The 13,862-nt window shown below is 36.3% G+C and overlaps 1 protein-coding gene across 2 annotated transcripts in view; it reads left to right on the forward strand.

The window, feature by feature from the left end:
* The window catches only part of APAF1 (apoptotic peptidase activating factor 1), a 38,453-nt gene that overhangs the window by 12,070 nt on the left and 12,521 nt on the right, over positions 1-13,862 (forward strand). For both annotated transcript variants that reach the window (XM_085321270.1, XM_085321271.1), the window contains 10 exons: positions 938-1,051; positions 1,649-1,827; positions 3,689-3,815; positions 5,823-5,948; positions 6,152-6,283; positions 8,109-8,234; positions 9,281-9,442; positions 9,712-9,840; positions 10,617-10,742; positions 11,169-11,288. In XM_085321270.1, the coding sequence (XP_085177396.1) occupies positions 938-1,051; positions 1,649-1,827; positions 3,689-3,815; positions 5,823-5,948; positions 6,152-6,283; positions 8,109-8,234; positions 9,281-9,442; positions 9,712-9,840; positions 10,617-10,742; positions 11,169-11,288 (1,341 nt within the window). The remainder of the gene's footprint in view (positions 1-937; positions 1,052-1,648; positions 1,828-3,688; positions 3,816-5,822; positions 5,949-6,151; positions 6,284-8,108; positions 8,235-9,280; positions 9,443-9,711; positions 9,841-10,616; positions 10,743-11,168; positions 11,289-13,862) is intronic.

Raw genomic sequence — 13,862 nt, forward strand, 5'->3', positions numbered from 1 at the left:
AAAAAAAAAAAAAAAAAAAAAAAAAAAAAAATCAGTTTTGCCACTTACTATTCTTTAGCTACTGACCTAATAAAAGATACAAATCATGCTCTGCTTGAGTAGTTTCGTTGGAATTTGGTCCTGACAACAACTTACAAATCTAGTTTATTTGCTTTTTATTTAATCAAATTTCTCATTGATTATCTCAAACTCTACTTCCAGTATGTTGTAAAAATATGTTCTTTTTATTAGCCTTTCTACTTCTAGAAGAAGTGATTTCTCAGTTTTTTGGCCTGTCTCATTATGACTATGCACATAACTTTGTTTCTATATTTTTAATTACATGTCATACATGACTTCCCCCCCTTTTTTTGATGCTTCCTGTATTCACTGTTTTTTTTTAATTGGTGATACATTTCACAGATTCAAATTGTATCTAAGCAGTTTTTCTCATCCTAACAAGTATGCTTTTTTAATACTTCCGTTTGCTGCTTCTGATTTCCTTTAAACAGCTTTCTCGTTTTAAGTTAAATGTAACTGTAACAGATTTTTTGCTTTCACTTTAGTTCAGTATCAGTTAGGAGGAACAATATGATTATTAGCAGAGTAACCTTTGCTAGACCAGACTAAAAGAAGCTTTTTCAGGGTTGTATCTTGAGTGTTGTGTACTACAGAATTCAAGAGTTGCATCCTTTTGCTGCCTCTTTTCCAAATAGCTGTACAATGTAGCAATCCTTTATGTCAAGTTAGTAAGCTTAGCCTTCTGTATGCAGAGGCTTCATACAAGATCATGTAAGATACAGGCAACAAGATCTTGAAATTACCTAAGTTTTTAAATGGAGACAATTGAACTGAAGCGGATTAAATATCTAATGTATGTCCCATRCTTTTCTTTTTCTCTTTAGGTATATTCTGTTGTGGAATTCATATTTTGAACCTCATTTTGTATTTCTTTCAGGAACTCCGTGATCTTATGTTTTCTCTGGATTGGATTAAAACTAAAACAGAATTGGTAGGCCCTGCCCATCTGATTCATGAATATGTAGAATATAGTTCAATCCTGGATCAAAAGGTATGATACTAAAAGGTAAATGGTCAGTCTGTTCCATGTATATTTTACTATCTTTAATTGCATTTTTATTGTTTATTTTTTTAAGAAATATGTATTTAGAGAGAGAATCTAGATGTATGGAAAGCTAAAGACAGTATTAAGTGAGACTTTAACTTGAAGAGAAAAAACTAAGAAAATTTTTAAAAAAGCATTTTCAGTCTTAGTTTCAGTTATAACTTCAATATGTACCCAAGCAATTAATCATGAAACTCAATAACTAAGAAAAACATCAATAATTAAGGCAGGTCCGTACAGTATTCTCTTTCTGGGCTGGTGTAAAATTTTGTTGGCTGCTTGAAATAGTCCTTCTGATATTTCACATTGGCTGCTCATTGAGTAAAGTGCTGTTACCAAACCAATTTATTTGAAAAAGTAAGAATAATATGCTTTCCTGAATAGGATAAAAAAAATATTCCAGTCTATTGTTTACTTGCTAATAGAATAGAAATTGCACTTCTCTATTAGTTTCTATATTCTCTATTAGTTCTACAGAAAATTAAAAAGGCACTAGAATATAAATCCACTTTTTATACTCTTAATTATCTGCCCTGTACATAGGATAGCATAATACGTGAGAACTTCCAGGAATTTCTGTCTTTAAATGGGCACCTTCTTGGACGGCCACCATTTCCTGACATAATACAGCTGGGTCTTTGCCAACCGGAGACATCAGAGGTGTATCAACAAGCCAAGCTACTTGCTCAACAAGAAGCAGGCATGTTTTATTTGGAATGGATGTAAGTAATGCAATCCATCTGCTGATACGTTGATCCAGGAAGGACATTGTCTGAATTAAATACCATGTACAGCTAATGTAAGGACCTCTTTAAGAAGCTGCTGTGTTTTTCATGGAGAAAAGAAATAAAATAATTTTGAAGAATTTGTTGGAGAAGGTAAACTTCAGATATGTAAGGCCACAGATAATTACACTGAAATAAATAAAATATTTACTTCTTTACATTGAAATAAATAAAATATTTACTTCTGTACTCAATGAATGCCATTTTAAATATCCTTAGAAAGATGATAATAAGAAACTTTGTAACTTCTGTAAATATATTTTTGTTTTTAAAAAGTAATGCAAATATCACGTGTATGTTATAGGATGTTTCTAGTTTTTCTGGTAAAACTTAACACTTACAATTGTATTTGTGTTAATTGATGAAGCCTTTGAAAGTAGTGAGATGTGAAGCACTAAAAAGCCTTGTAGTCTCTACCTGCTCTTACATTTTCTGGCATATAAAACTTATGTTTTCATATCTTTTGAAGTTGTGTGAGGAAAAACAATATATATCTAAATATTTTCCTAGGATRCCTTGTAAGCCAGTGGTCATCTGGTTATGTAACTGTCACTCTTAAATCTTCCTTTATAAAGTTTCTCTTCTGATAGCTGCATTATTTGGTGGTTACAAAGTAAACTGGCTATYGGGTAATCAGGGTAATAACTAGGAAGATGGAAGACTTGAATTCAAGTCTTACCTATGAGTGTTTCTTTATTTCATTTTGTATAGCTAATTCTAACAGAAAAGCTTGGAAGATGCACACTCCAGAAGAGTCAATGTCCAGATGGTTTAGGACTTCAAGTTTGGATGTTGGAGACATTCCCAAATATGTGACTGAAATCAGCAGAACAGAGACTTTAACTTAGGATAGGAGACAAAAAAAATTGATGTCCTAAAAAACAGTCTGTAGGATAGGTGGGTGAATAACCTGCTGTCTTGACCAGTAATTTTATCCTTAATAAAATATACCAAAATGTATTTTTAGATTTTGACCAGGCAGTACTATGCAGTGAAAAATTGCCTTGGTTTTAAAGTTTACCTACTTTATTCAAGATGTTTTACTCATTATTTAAATACTAAGCCTGAAATGAAAGCGATGATGATGCAAATTTGAAGTACTTGTGTTCATTTGCCTCTAGAAAAAAAAATAACTTACAACAATACATTCATCACCAAAAATGATCATATTATAAAGACAGCTGTCTGTGATAACATCTGACTAAACAGGACTATTATAGTTGTCATTAATTATAAATTCTTTGTTAAAGTGGAGCTGGAGTCATCCAAAGTGTATTAGATTCTGTACTTAATCTCTGAGTGAAATGCAATGATGTTCATAGCTTTTGTTTAAATATCTAGTGATGAGAATTGAATCACTGCTATAAAATCAAGTAAATTTAATCAAGTCTGTAAAAACGTGCAGATGCTTTTGAATAAATTTGAAAGGAAACCTGCAGGAGAACAAGAAGTCTTGGGAAGAAATTTATATTTGGAAATAGCACGTAGCAGATCCTAGAAAAGTTGTTAGGAAGCTCATGTCCTGGAAGGGGTGCATCTCTACATATAAAGTAGCTGTTAATTTCTCATGCACTTGGTGTCTAAGCTTTAACTGTTGGAGGGCAAATATAAGAATGARTGTAGGATTTTTTTTTCATTTATTATTTCTATATGAGGGCAGAGAGTTAAGTTTTCCATTTGTTTTTTAAACCCTACTGCTTAAGATATGTAGAAGTTTTTTTGGGGAGGGGGAAGGGGGGGGAATCTTGAATAATAGTAATAAACCTTGTAAAATATCACCTATTGTTTTATCCTTTAGAAATAAAAAATCCATGAAAAACCTCTCCCGTCTGGTTGTACGTCCACACAGAGATGCTGTTTACCATGCATGCTTTTCTCAGGATGGACAAAGAATAGCATCGTGTGGAGCTGATAAAACACTACAGGTAAAATATCTATGCCACGATGAAATGAAAGGCCATGTACTATTTTGTTAAGAATTGTTAACAGTCCTTTCCCCTTTCTTCTGAATAAAAAAATGCTTTTATTATTATATAAGCATTGAGTTTCATGTTTAAAATAGTAAGTGTTCTTTTTGTTCTAACACTGTGCCTGCATGATTTCATGGTTTATACCCTAACTGGTGTAATGCAATTGAAAACCTTTTTAATGATATGGTGAAGCTCATTGCCTAAGTAGCACCCCAACATATTTCATATTTGTTTGCAAAAATGATACAACTCACAGATTTTCTGCAGAACTAAGAAAAGTTAAGATCTTCTAGTTAACAACTTCACAGTTTCCATGGGATGTGCACTGTTTTGGTGCTTAGGTGGTGAAATGCCTATACAAAGGATAAGAGTCTGGGGAGAAAAATGAATCCCTGAAGTTGAGGGCATATTAAGTTGGAAGCAGACACAAAACGCTGAGGAAGTGGGTAAGGGGAGACAGAGGGGAATTAGAGTGACTAATGCCAATTTGCCAGCAGTCTGCCTGGAGGGGAGCCAGCCAGCTCTCAAGGAAACTAGCAATCAGCCAGCCAGTAACCTGGTCAAGTATCCATATTCCAGACAGCCAAAGGTAAGGGTAAATAGCAACTTTTCTGCAAGCCTTTGGTATTGTTTTGGATGCTTGACAAGTTGAATACTAATTTTAAAGTACTAGTGGTGTTCAGTTGCTGTTCATTTGCCTATTTAATGTGTTGTTATTGCGCTTTTATTTATTTATTTACTTACTTATTTGCTGGCTTCTACAGTGTTATGATCACGACATCCAGTTCAGGAGATACCTGGTGGATGTGCTAGTTCTATGCTATGCTGAAGTTACTGTGCTGGGCTTCCATGTTTGATGGCCTTATTAAGACTGCGGGTTGCTTGTTTTTTCCCTTCATTTTCTACCAAAACCAAAAAAGAATCTGTGGATTCTTTAAACATTGTATTGTATTTAAACATTTATTGAAACTGTAATGGAAAAATTAACAGTAATTGTTTTTTCATTGCTTAACTTTGAACTTAATCATATTTTTCGTAATAGTGTCATGGAAATAAAACTAGGGGGTTTTGCAGTTTCTATGGCTATTCCTGCTGTTTCTGTGAAGTCAAAAATCATGATTGCTAGATTAAGAACAAACATCCTGCAGAATCTACTGTAAATGTCGATTTCCTGTTACTTCAATATTTATGTTGTTTGAACAAATGACAACCGTTTCATTGTCACTGATATTCAGTAAAACAAGAAAAAAAGTAGGGACTTTACAATTTTAGTATCCTGAATGCTGCTGTAAGGAACACCTTTTGATTGGTTTGAGTAATTTAAGACTGTGTAACCTTGTGAAGTAATGGGAAGACCTTAAGTCTTCGCTATTGTAAAGTTAAATCCCAGAATGCTGACAAACTGATTAGTGTAACTTYYCCCCCCCCMCAGCTGCCCTTCTGCTCCCTACAACTAATTTTCTGTTTGTTCCCAATTCAACATGTGCTGCTAAAATTCTTACTCTGAACTGAAAAATATTTTATGTAAACCTGGAATTAATATTTTTAATAATAGCTTTGATTTTTAAAAAGGTTTCCGGGTGCAGTGTGTGTTTTGTTGAGCCCTTTTGACAATAAAATCACTTTTTCTACCCTCATTCTTCAAGCCTAATTCCATTTCCTGTGTCASTGTCTTTTAAGAACAACCGCACAACACAGTATGCATTACCAAAATCTATTTACACTAATTAATTGCCCTAATAATTTCTGTTATCTTTACAAAATTGAAGCTCAAATTTAAGACTTTTTAAAAAATTTTCAGGTTACTTTGCTTGAAATTATAAACGCTTTCAGAATGCAACCAAATTTATGTAGAAGAGCTTATGTAAGAGAGCTGTTTAAGAGAAAAAGAATGTTATTTTTGTGTAGCATGTTTTAGAATTATGTGTGAGTTACAGTATTTCACTCCTGTTATTTCTGTAGGTGTTCAAAGCGGAAAGTGGAGAGAGACTTCTGGAGATAAGTGCACATGATGATGAAATACTTTGTTGCACTTTTTCTGCTGATGGTACTTTTGTAGCAACTTGTTCAGCTGATAAAAAAGTGAAGGTAAGTAAATGCGGTGCAGGCTTTTTTTTCGTTTCTAAATGTGAAACTAAATGTACATATTTTTCTGTTCTCTTCCAAAATTTTTTTGAGATCTGATTAAGAGCATATCAGCATTTTACCTTTATTCCAACATAGCTTAATAATTTTTAATAAAGTACATTAAAAATAGTTTAAAATGTTTTTCATCCTTCAATTCTGTCTAGATCTGGAATTCAAGAACAGGTCAATGTATACATGTATATGAAGAACACTCTGAACAGGTCAATTGCTGCCARTTTAATAATGGAATTAGTCAGTATCTTTTAGCTACCTGCTCAAATGACACTTTCATCAAAGTAAGTGGAAAAGAACAAGATTATTCTACTGCTYATCAAAAGTGGGTAACTAATGATATCCAAATGTACTTTTAACATTGTAAAATAAGCTTTTTCAGTTGGTCTTTTAGAAGAGAGATGGCAAGAGTGTTGAATACAACTCTATAATCAGATTTCAACAAGGCAGAATGGAAGGAGTGGTTATACCTAGCAAAAGAGAACGGGGCAATCTTCTATTGGCAGGGCATGAAGGTGAGGGCTTTGGCAAGACTTATAGAGGGTAGGATGGGAATAATAGAATAGAGAAATGGAATATCTGAATAAAAGCAGTGTAAAGAAAAATGAAGGCAGGAATTTAGGATTGAAAACATTCATAGTGTAAGCAAGTGGATGATGAAAGCTTAGGAAAAAAAGCCGTACGCTATAGAAATGACAGGCAGCTGTGTTTTTTGATTAAGTTGTTTGGGAATAACAAAGAAAAGAWGATGAAAGCAACAAAACAGTAATCAAGGCAAGAGATGTATTAGGTTAATCACCTGGCACTGTTCAGATTGGGAGAAGGTATATTTACTTTGAAGGAACAGAAAACAGCCAACTGAAGTCTGCATCTGAGGGAAGGATAATCAAATAAGACCTAGACTGTGGTAAATAAGGATGCAGTCTTACAGCGCAACTAAGCAAATGACTATTTAACTGGCACTGAAAATGGTGATCATACTGCCCTGGCTGTACATTCCTGCCTTTGTTGCAGTGCATCTCCTGATCTTACTCTGCAGTGATGCAGCTCGAGGAGCTAATCTGGCAAAAATTCCTTTTGGTGGGATTAATTTTCTCCTTACTTATTTTCCTGTACTGGCTTATTGCCTAGTTCCAGCGCAAGGGAACTGTTGGGTATACGCAGCGAAGATTAGGATTGTTGGTAGGGAAGAACTGTCTCTTCCAGGCTATGAGGCAGGTTCAGTGGTAGCATGAAGTCTCATCTGAAGAATTCTGGCAGAATCTGTGTTTGTTTGAACTGGAGTTATAATAGAAGCTGATGTCAAGAGGGAARGAAGAGTCTTAGTTTGTGCTAGCTCTGCAGATCCTGGGAGATGCATTTCCTGTTTGAGACTGACACTTTGGAATAGCTAGATTTAGAAGGGAGGTGTTCAAAATGAGTTACTTTTATACAGTAAATGCAGGTAAGATTTTAGATCGTGTTTGATATTTTCATCAGTAGTGAGTATAAGAACTGAAGTATGCACCAAAAAAAATACAAGCAGCTGTTCTTTCTTTGAGTTCTCAGCTAAGTGGTCAAGGCTGTTAACTATTTTTATATTGGAGAAAGCAAAGAAATTTGAAACTAAGAAAAGGGGAGTGTGGAAGATGGGACTAGAAAGGTAGTGGTGATGGGGACCTCTAAGGGATGCTCTATTCACTTTATTAGTGACTGGCTAGGGTGATAGTCAGAGAGCCTAACTTCATCGATTTCGGTTTAAGTATTAYGTGTAAGCTACATAATTTTTAAATTTGAAAATGAAAGGGGCAAGAGGCTTTTTCCTCAATTCGAGGAAACTGAATAACTTTGTGCAGCTCAAGGGCCTTGTCTTCACTAAGGAAGATGAACAGAAATTTTAACTAGCTTTAGATAATTGTGCTGTTCATAGTTTTCATGAAAGTTAGCAGATGGAAGTAGATTGTTGGAGAGCCTGAAGCATGGCGTGAAGTGTGTGAACATGTGGGTAAAATTAAGAAAAACTTCTTAGGTTTTGGAAGCCAGTGCATGATTTTGAGAAGAGTGTGAATAGTCTGTTTTTTGAATAATTCATGAATGTAATGATTTTTTGTATGTTTATTTTTCATGCAGCTTTGGGATTTGAACAGAAAATACTGTAGAAATACAATGTTTGGTCATGTAAATTCTGTCAATCATTGTAAATTTTCACCAAATGATGAATATATTGCTAGCTGTTCAACAGATGGAACAGTAAAGGTATGCAGTGTATCTTTAAGTAAACTTCTTGTTTTGATGATTTTTTTTTTAATCAGCTTATGTAAAACGCAAAATATGTATAAGAAAACTTAGTTTTATCAGCCTTAATGAATTARATCTTGAAATATCACAGTAGGACAGTTAAGCATTGTTCTCATTTATAGGAAGAGACTTTGGAATGGCCTGTTCAATACCAGAAAGAAAATTGCCCACAGTTGTGTGGTTTTTTATTTTTTTATTTTTTTTCCTTTTCACCATCTTTTTTTTTTCTTTTTATGTACTTCGTTAAGAGATGGGGGGAGGCTTTTTATTTTGAAACTTTTACAAGTTACACATTCGTGAAAAACAGRTTTTTAGATTAGTTGAAAATTGTTATCTCTGAAAGTGAATCGCCARTAAGTACATTTTTTTTTCCTATAAGTTCTATTTTAATATACAGACTAGAAGAGAATTGGGGGGATCCTATTAGCTTTTTGCTCAAAATGTAAATTTTGTTTCAAAATAGCAGTTTTTAAAGCACTATTAGCTTTCTACAGGGTAGCTAAATCAGGAAAGAAAGGTTGCTGTAGCTGTTTTCATGCAGAAAGAAAGATGGAATGGAGGGAATGGAAATAACTAGTAGATCTTTTTGCAGATGTCTAAATGARATGAGGGTACAAAGCTAAACATACACCACCAGATTTCTCATGATGCATGCACTTAATAGAGCAGCAGAGCAGATAACAAGGTTTTTACTATTTATTTTATTTTAAAGTAGAAGGTGAGACAAAATTGTAGCTGGAAGTGTATTAGGGAAACGCAGGGAGAGGTTTCCACCATAGAGTAATCCTAATTTTTTGTCTAAGCCATCTAAGCTTGTGAATATTTAATGTTATTTCTTGACCTGAGTAGCAGGAAAGTAGCAGAGGCTTTCTTGCCTGTATTTTTTTTTTTTTTTCTTTTTCTGTCCTTCTTCCAACAAGTGATTGGGAGATAACTTTCCCCTGTTGTATTCAATATCCACACCAGTAAAAAGGGGTTGCATATGCCTTTATTTTTTCTTGAAGCTTTGGGAAGTACACTCAGCAAATGAACTGAAAACTATTGAGATAAAAGACTTCTTCAAAACTGCTGATGAGCAACCAGATGATGTGGAGATCTTAGTAAAGTGTTGCTGTTGGTCAGGAAATAGTGCCACAATTTTGGCGGCGGCCAAAAATAAGCTTCTGGTAAGTACCTCACATTAATAATTTTCTGGAGATAGTATGTTATTATCCAGGTAGAAGTGATAAATGAAGATAATATTCTAGGCTGTTAAGAAGTTTCAGATACATGGTTATAAGTGTGTTTTAAGTAAAAAATATGTGGACAATGAACTTCGTAACTGGGGAAAAATGCCTTCTCAATTAAAAAATGTATGCTATTGGGAATTTAAACTATTTTTCTGTAGTGCAGCCCTTCAGACTAGGTGCTAACTATTATAATTATGTGTTCACAGCTCTTTGATGTTAAAACAAGCAATTTATTAAAGCAAGTCATTGTAAGTCATCACAGTACGATCCAATACTGTGACTTCTGTCCTGGTGATGAGTTAGTAGCAGTTGCTTTATCTCACTGCTCTGTTGAGGTAAGTGATTGCCTTTCCTAAGGCAAGGAGGACTTGCCTTACCAGGCAAGACTAATTATAGTATGAAGTAAACTGTATTTGTTTTAGGATATGCTTTTTGCTAATGTAAAAATTAATGTAATTGTTTTAACAGTCTTTCAATGTGCTTCATTTTTTTCACTTCTAAAATATAAAATAGGAAAGTGACATATTCAAGTTACACATTCATTTTGGATGACAGAATTCAAATTTGCTAAAAAGACTATGCTACTATGTTTATTTAAAGTTTCCATTATCCTCCTCAGAATAGAGGCCTTCCTATTTCTTAATTCAAAAAAAAAAAAAAAGCAAGCAACAAACCCCCTCTCATTCCGTATACCACTACAAGATGTGTTAATTCACCAAAGCAGAAAACAACTGGAATACCTTAGACTAGCCATACTAGTCATAAAGCCTCTGGAAATACCTTTTTTTCTGAAACCTACTTAGTCAGTTGACCTTTTAGTTTTATACTGTGATTTTATGGGGTTATTTTGTTGTTATTTTCCCTCTTTCACACTGCACCCCTCTTTTAGAAGTTATAGCAGCTAAAGAGGCGGCTGAATTTCTTCTTCTTGGCCAACAAAAGGTAATAAGCAGGAACAGTAAAAGATGGCTTGTTACATGCACGATTTCAGGGTGACAATAAGAAGACACTAGAGGAAATAGTAACTAAGTATCCTTCTTCTGGGTTTTGTACTCTTTTCCCAGTAAGTATAATCTAAATCCATTTGAATTCTTTCGTATTTTTGTTGTAGTTATGGAATATTAAATCRTTATCAAAAATAGCAGATTGCAGGGGACACACGAGCTGGGTTCACTGTGTGACGTTTTCCCCAGATGGATCTTTATTTATGACATCCTCTGATGACCAGACAATAAGGGTAAGATGACATCTCTCTTCTTTTAAAGTTGAGATGCACACTCGTGTGTGTGTATATATATGTGTGTAAATATATGTATGTATATGTATGTATTGCCTAGTTTGGGATGGGAAGAGGCTCTCTTCTCTTAAACTTGGGTTTAACTTGTAAAGATGCCAGCTCATTTTTAGAATATATCTCTGTGATTTTAAGTCTAATGTTTGTTCAAGACAGTCTGTTTTGATTTAGAGTCCATCTAAATAAGGAATTGTCAAGTTTTTTGAAGATCCTTTTGTAAGCTAGCAGAGGTAATAACTTTCATTTTTAGCTATATTTACATGTGAATATTTAGGATAGTTTTCTATGTATTCATATTCAGAATTATTATTATTAAATTCTTATATCTGGTCTTTTGTTAAATTTATTAAATACTGTTTTTTTCAACAGATTTGGGAGACAAACAAGGTGTGCAAGTCTTCTGATGCTGTGCTAAAAAGTGAACTTGATGTTGTATTCCTCAATGGTGAAGTGATGATTTTAGCAATTTACAATCACCATCATTTACAAGTAAGTTAAATTTCTCAATAAAGCATTTGCATGTTATCTGCAAATCACAGTAGTTAAGAGGAAGTACTGAAACAGGGTCAGCACTGAAAGAGCTCCTTGTTCATGACTTACAACAGTTGAATCTGTAGGAGCTGAGTTAATGGATGATAACATTTTTATGTCTACAGCTAGGAACTCTGCTTAGTTTAGTAAGCGAAAAATGAAGCTGTGAGGGAAGTTTCCACACTGGTGAAGGAACTGAACCTAGATATAGAGGGGCAAAACTGTTTCTTCTTGAGGCCTGAGAAGGCTGTGGGCCCTGTAAATGTGTGTAGATGTGTCCAGTAGAGTGTACAGTGCACAGACCAAGGATGACACAGCACATGTGTACCAAATGCGTCAGATGGTACTACCATGTAATAATAGACAAAGGGATGATCTCAAATTGGGGGAATGAAAGGTTTGAGCCCAGGTCCACCTGTAGCCATAGGAGAGCATGGAGCTTTTTATATCCCCAAGACGACATTCATAGTGGGTACACTGTTAGTACTTTTTCTTCCTCTCCTCCCATAAGCTACTACATGCAGCAACATCCAGAATATTTTTTGCCATTCCATGATAGCATGTGCACTGACTTTTTTTTAGGCAGGATTCGCTAATACATCAAATAATCCCAAAGTTGATGGGATTTTTTTTTTGAAGTGAAGGCAAGAAAGCTCACTCAGTTTGTGCCTCCACTTGACTGCAGCAGTTTAAAAGCAGAAACATTATTTGCTGCAGAATGCTGTTTATGCAAATGGATTGTGTTAAACAGCCCACCAGATGGGCAGCATCATGCTTCTAGACTTTTGGCTATGGGGTAGCTATTTCAAGCATTTAGCCAAAAGCCGTGGCTGACTAGCACAAATCTTTATTCTTGTTGAATCCAAGGAAGTCATATTGTGGAATGTGTAGGTAGGAGGTGTTGAAATAGATTCTGCTGCCCCGCTGTGACATACACTGTGCAGATAATCTGTTTGTGTCCTTTCACCTGGTTCGGCCAGAGATTAACGTCAGCTCTTAATCTTGGCTAATCAGTATGGTCAGTGCCAATATTTCTTGTCTTAGGCATTCTTAGTGTTTTCTAGGCAGCTAACAGAATGAGACCTTTCACAAAATCACGGAATGGTTGAGGTTGGAAGGGATCTCTGGAGATCATCTAGTCCAACCCCCGTTCTCAAGCAGGGTCAYGTAGAGCATGTTAGACAGGRTTGCATGCAGGCGGGTTTTGAGCCTCTCTGGAGGAGACTCCRCAACCTGTCTGGGGAACCTGTTCCAGTGCTCTGTCACTCTCATAGTAAAGAAGGTTTTCTTTATATTCACGTGGAACTTTCTGTGTTTCAGTTTGTGCCCGTTGCCTCTTGTCCTGTCACTTGGTACCAGTGAGAAGAGTCTAGCCCCATCCTCTTGACACTGTCCCTTCAGATACTTATATATTGATAAGATCTCTCTGTTTTCTCTTCTCCAGGCTAAGCAGGCCCAGCTTTTGCAGCCTTTCCTCATAAGAGAGCTGTTCCAGCCCTTTGATCATTTTTGTAGCCCTATACTGTACTGCCTCCAGTAGTTCCATGTCTCTGTTGTACTAGGRAGCCCAGAAGCAGATGCAGTATGTGAGATGTAGCTTCACCAGGGCTGAGTAGAGGGGCAGAATCACCTCCCTCGACTTGCTGGCAGCACTCTTCCTCATGCACCCCAGGAGTCCATTGGCCTTCCTGGCCACAAGGGCACATTGCTGGCTCATGGTAAACTCRTCCACCAACAGGGCCACTGCCAGGTCCTTCTCTGCAGAGCTGCTCTCCAGAAGGGCAGCCCCCAGCCTGTATGGGTGCATGGTGTTATTCCTCCCTAGGTGCAGGACTCTGCACTTGCCCTTGTTGAACCTCACGAGGTTCCTCTCTGCCCAACTCTCCAGCCTGTCCAGATCTCTCTTAATGGCAGCACAGCCCTCAGGTGTATCAGCCACTCCTCTCAGCTTGGTATCATCAGCAAACTTGCTGAGGAGACACTCTGTCCCTTCATCCAGGTCATTGATGGGTAAGCTGAACAAGACTGGACTCAGTACTCACCCCTGGGGAACACCACTAGCTACAGGCCTCCAACTAGTCTTTGTGCCACTGAGCACAACCCCTCTGAGCTCTGCCTTTCARCCAGTWCTCAGYCCACCTCACTCTCCACTCATCTAACCAACATTTCCTGAGCTTGCCTATGAGGATGTTATGAGAGACAGTGTCAAAAGCCTTGCTTGAAGTCAAGGTACACGACATCYAGTGCTCTCCCCTCATCTACCYAGACAGTCATGCCATCATAGAAGGCTATCAGATTGGTTAAGCATGATTTCCCCTTGGTGAATCCATGCTGACTGCTATTACCTTCTTTTCCTCCACATGCTTAGTGATGACATCTAGAATGAGCTGTTCCATCATCTTTCCAGGGATGGAGGTGAGGCTGACTGGTCTGTAGATTCCTGGGTCCTCCTTCTTGCCCTTTTTGAACACTTGAGTGACATTAGCTTTCTCCTGGTTCTCAGACACCTCTCCAGTTCTCCAYAACCTTTCA

Source organism: Rhea americana, unplaced genomic scaffold (assembly GCF_003343005.1).
Source record: "Rhea americana isolate MKP2758 unplaced genomic scaffold, rheAme1 scaffold_69, whole genome shotgun sequence".
Classification (NCBI taxonomy): domain Eukaryota; kingdom Metazoa; phylum Chordata; class Aves; order Rheiformes; family Rheidae; genus Rhea; species Rhea americana.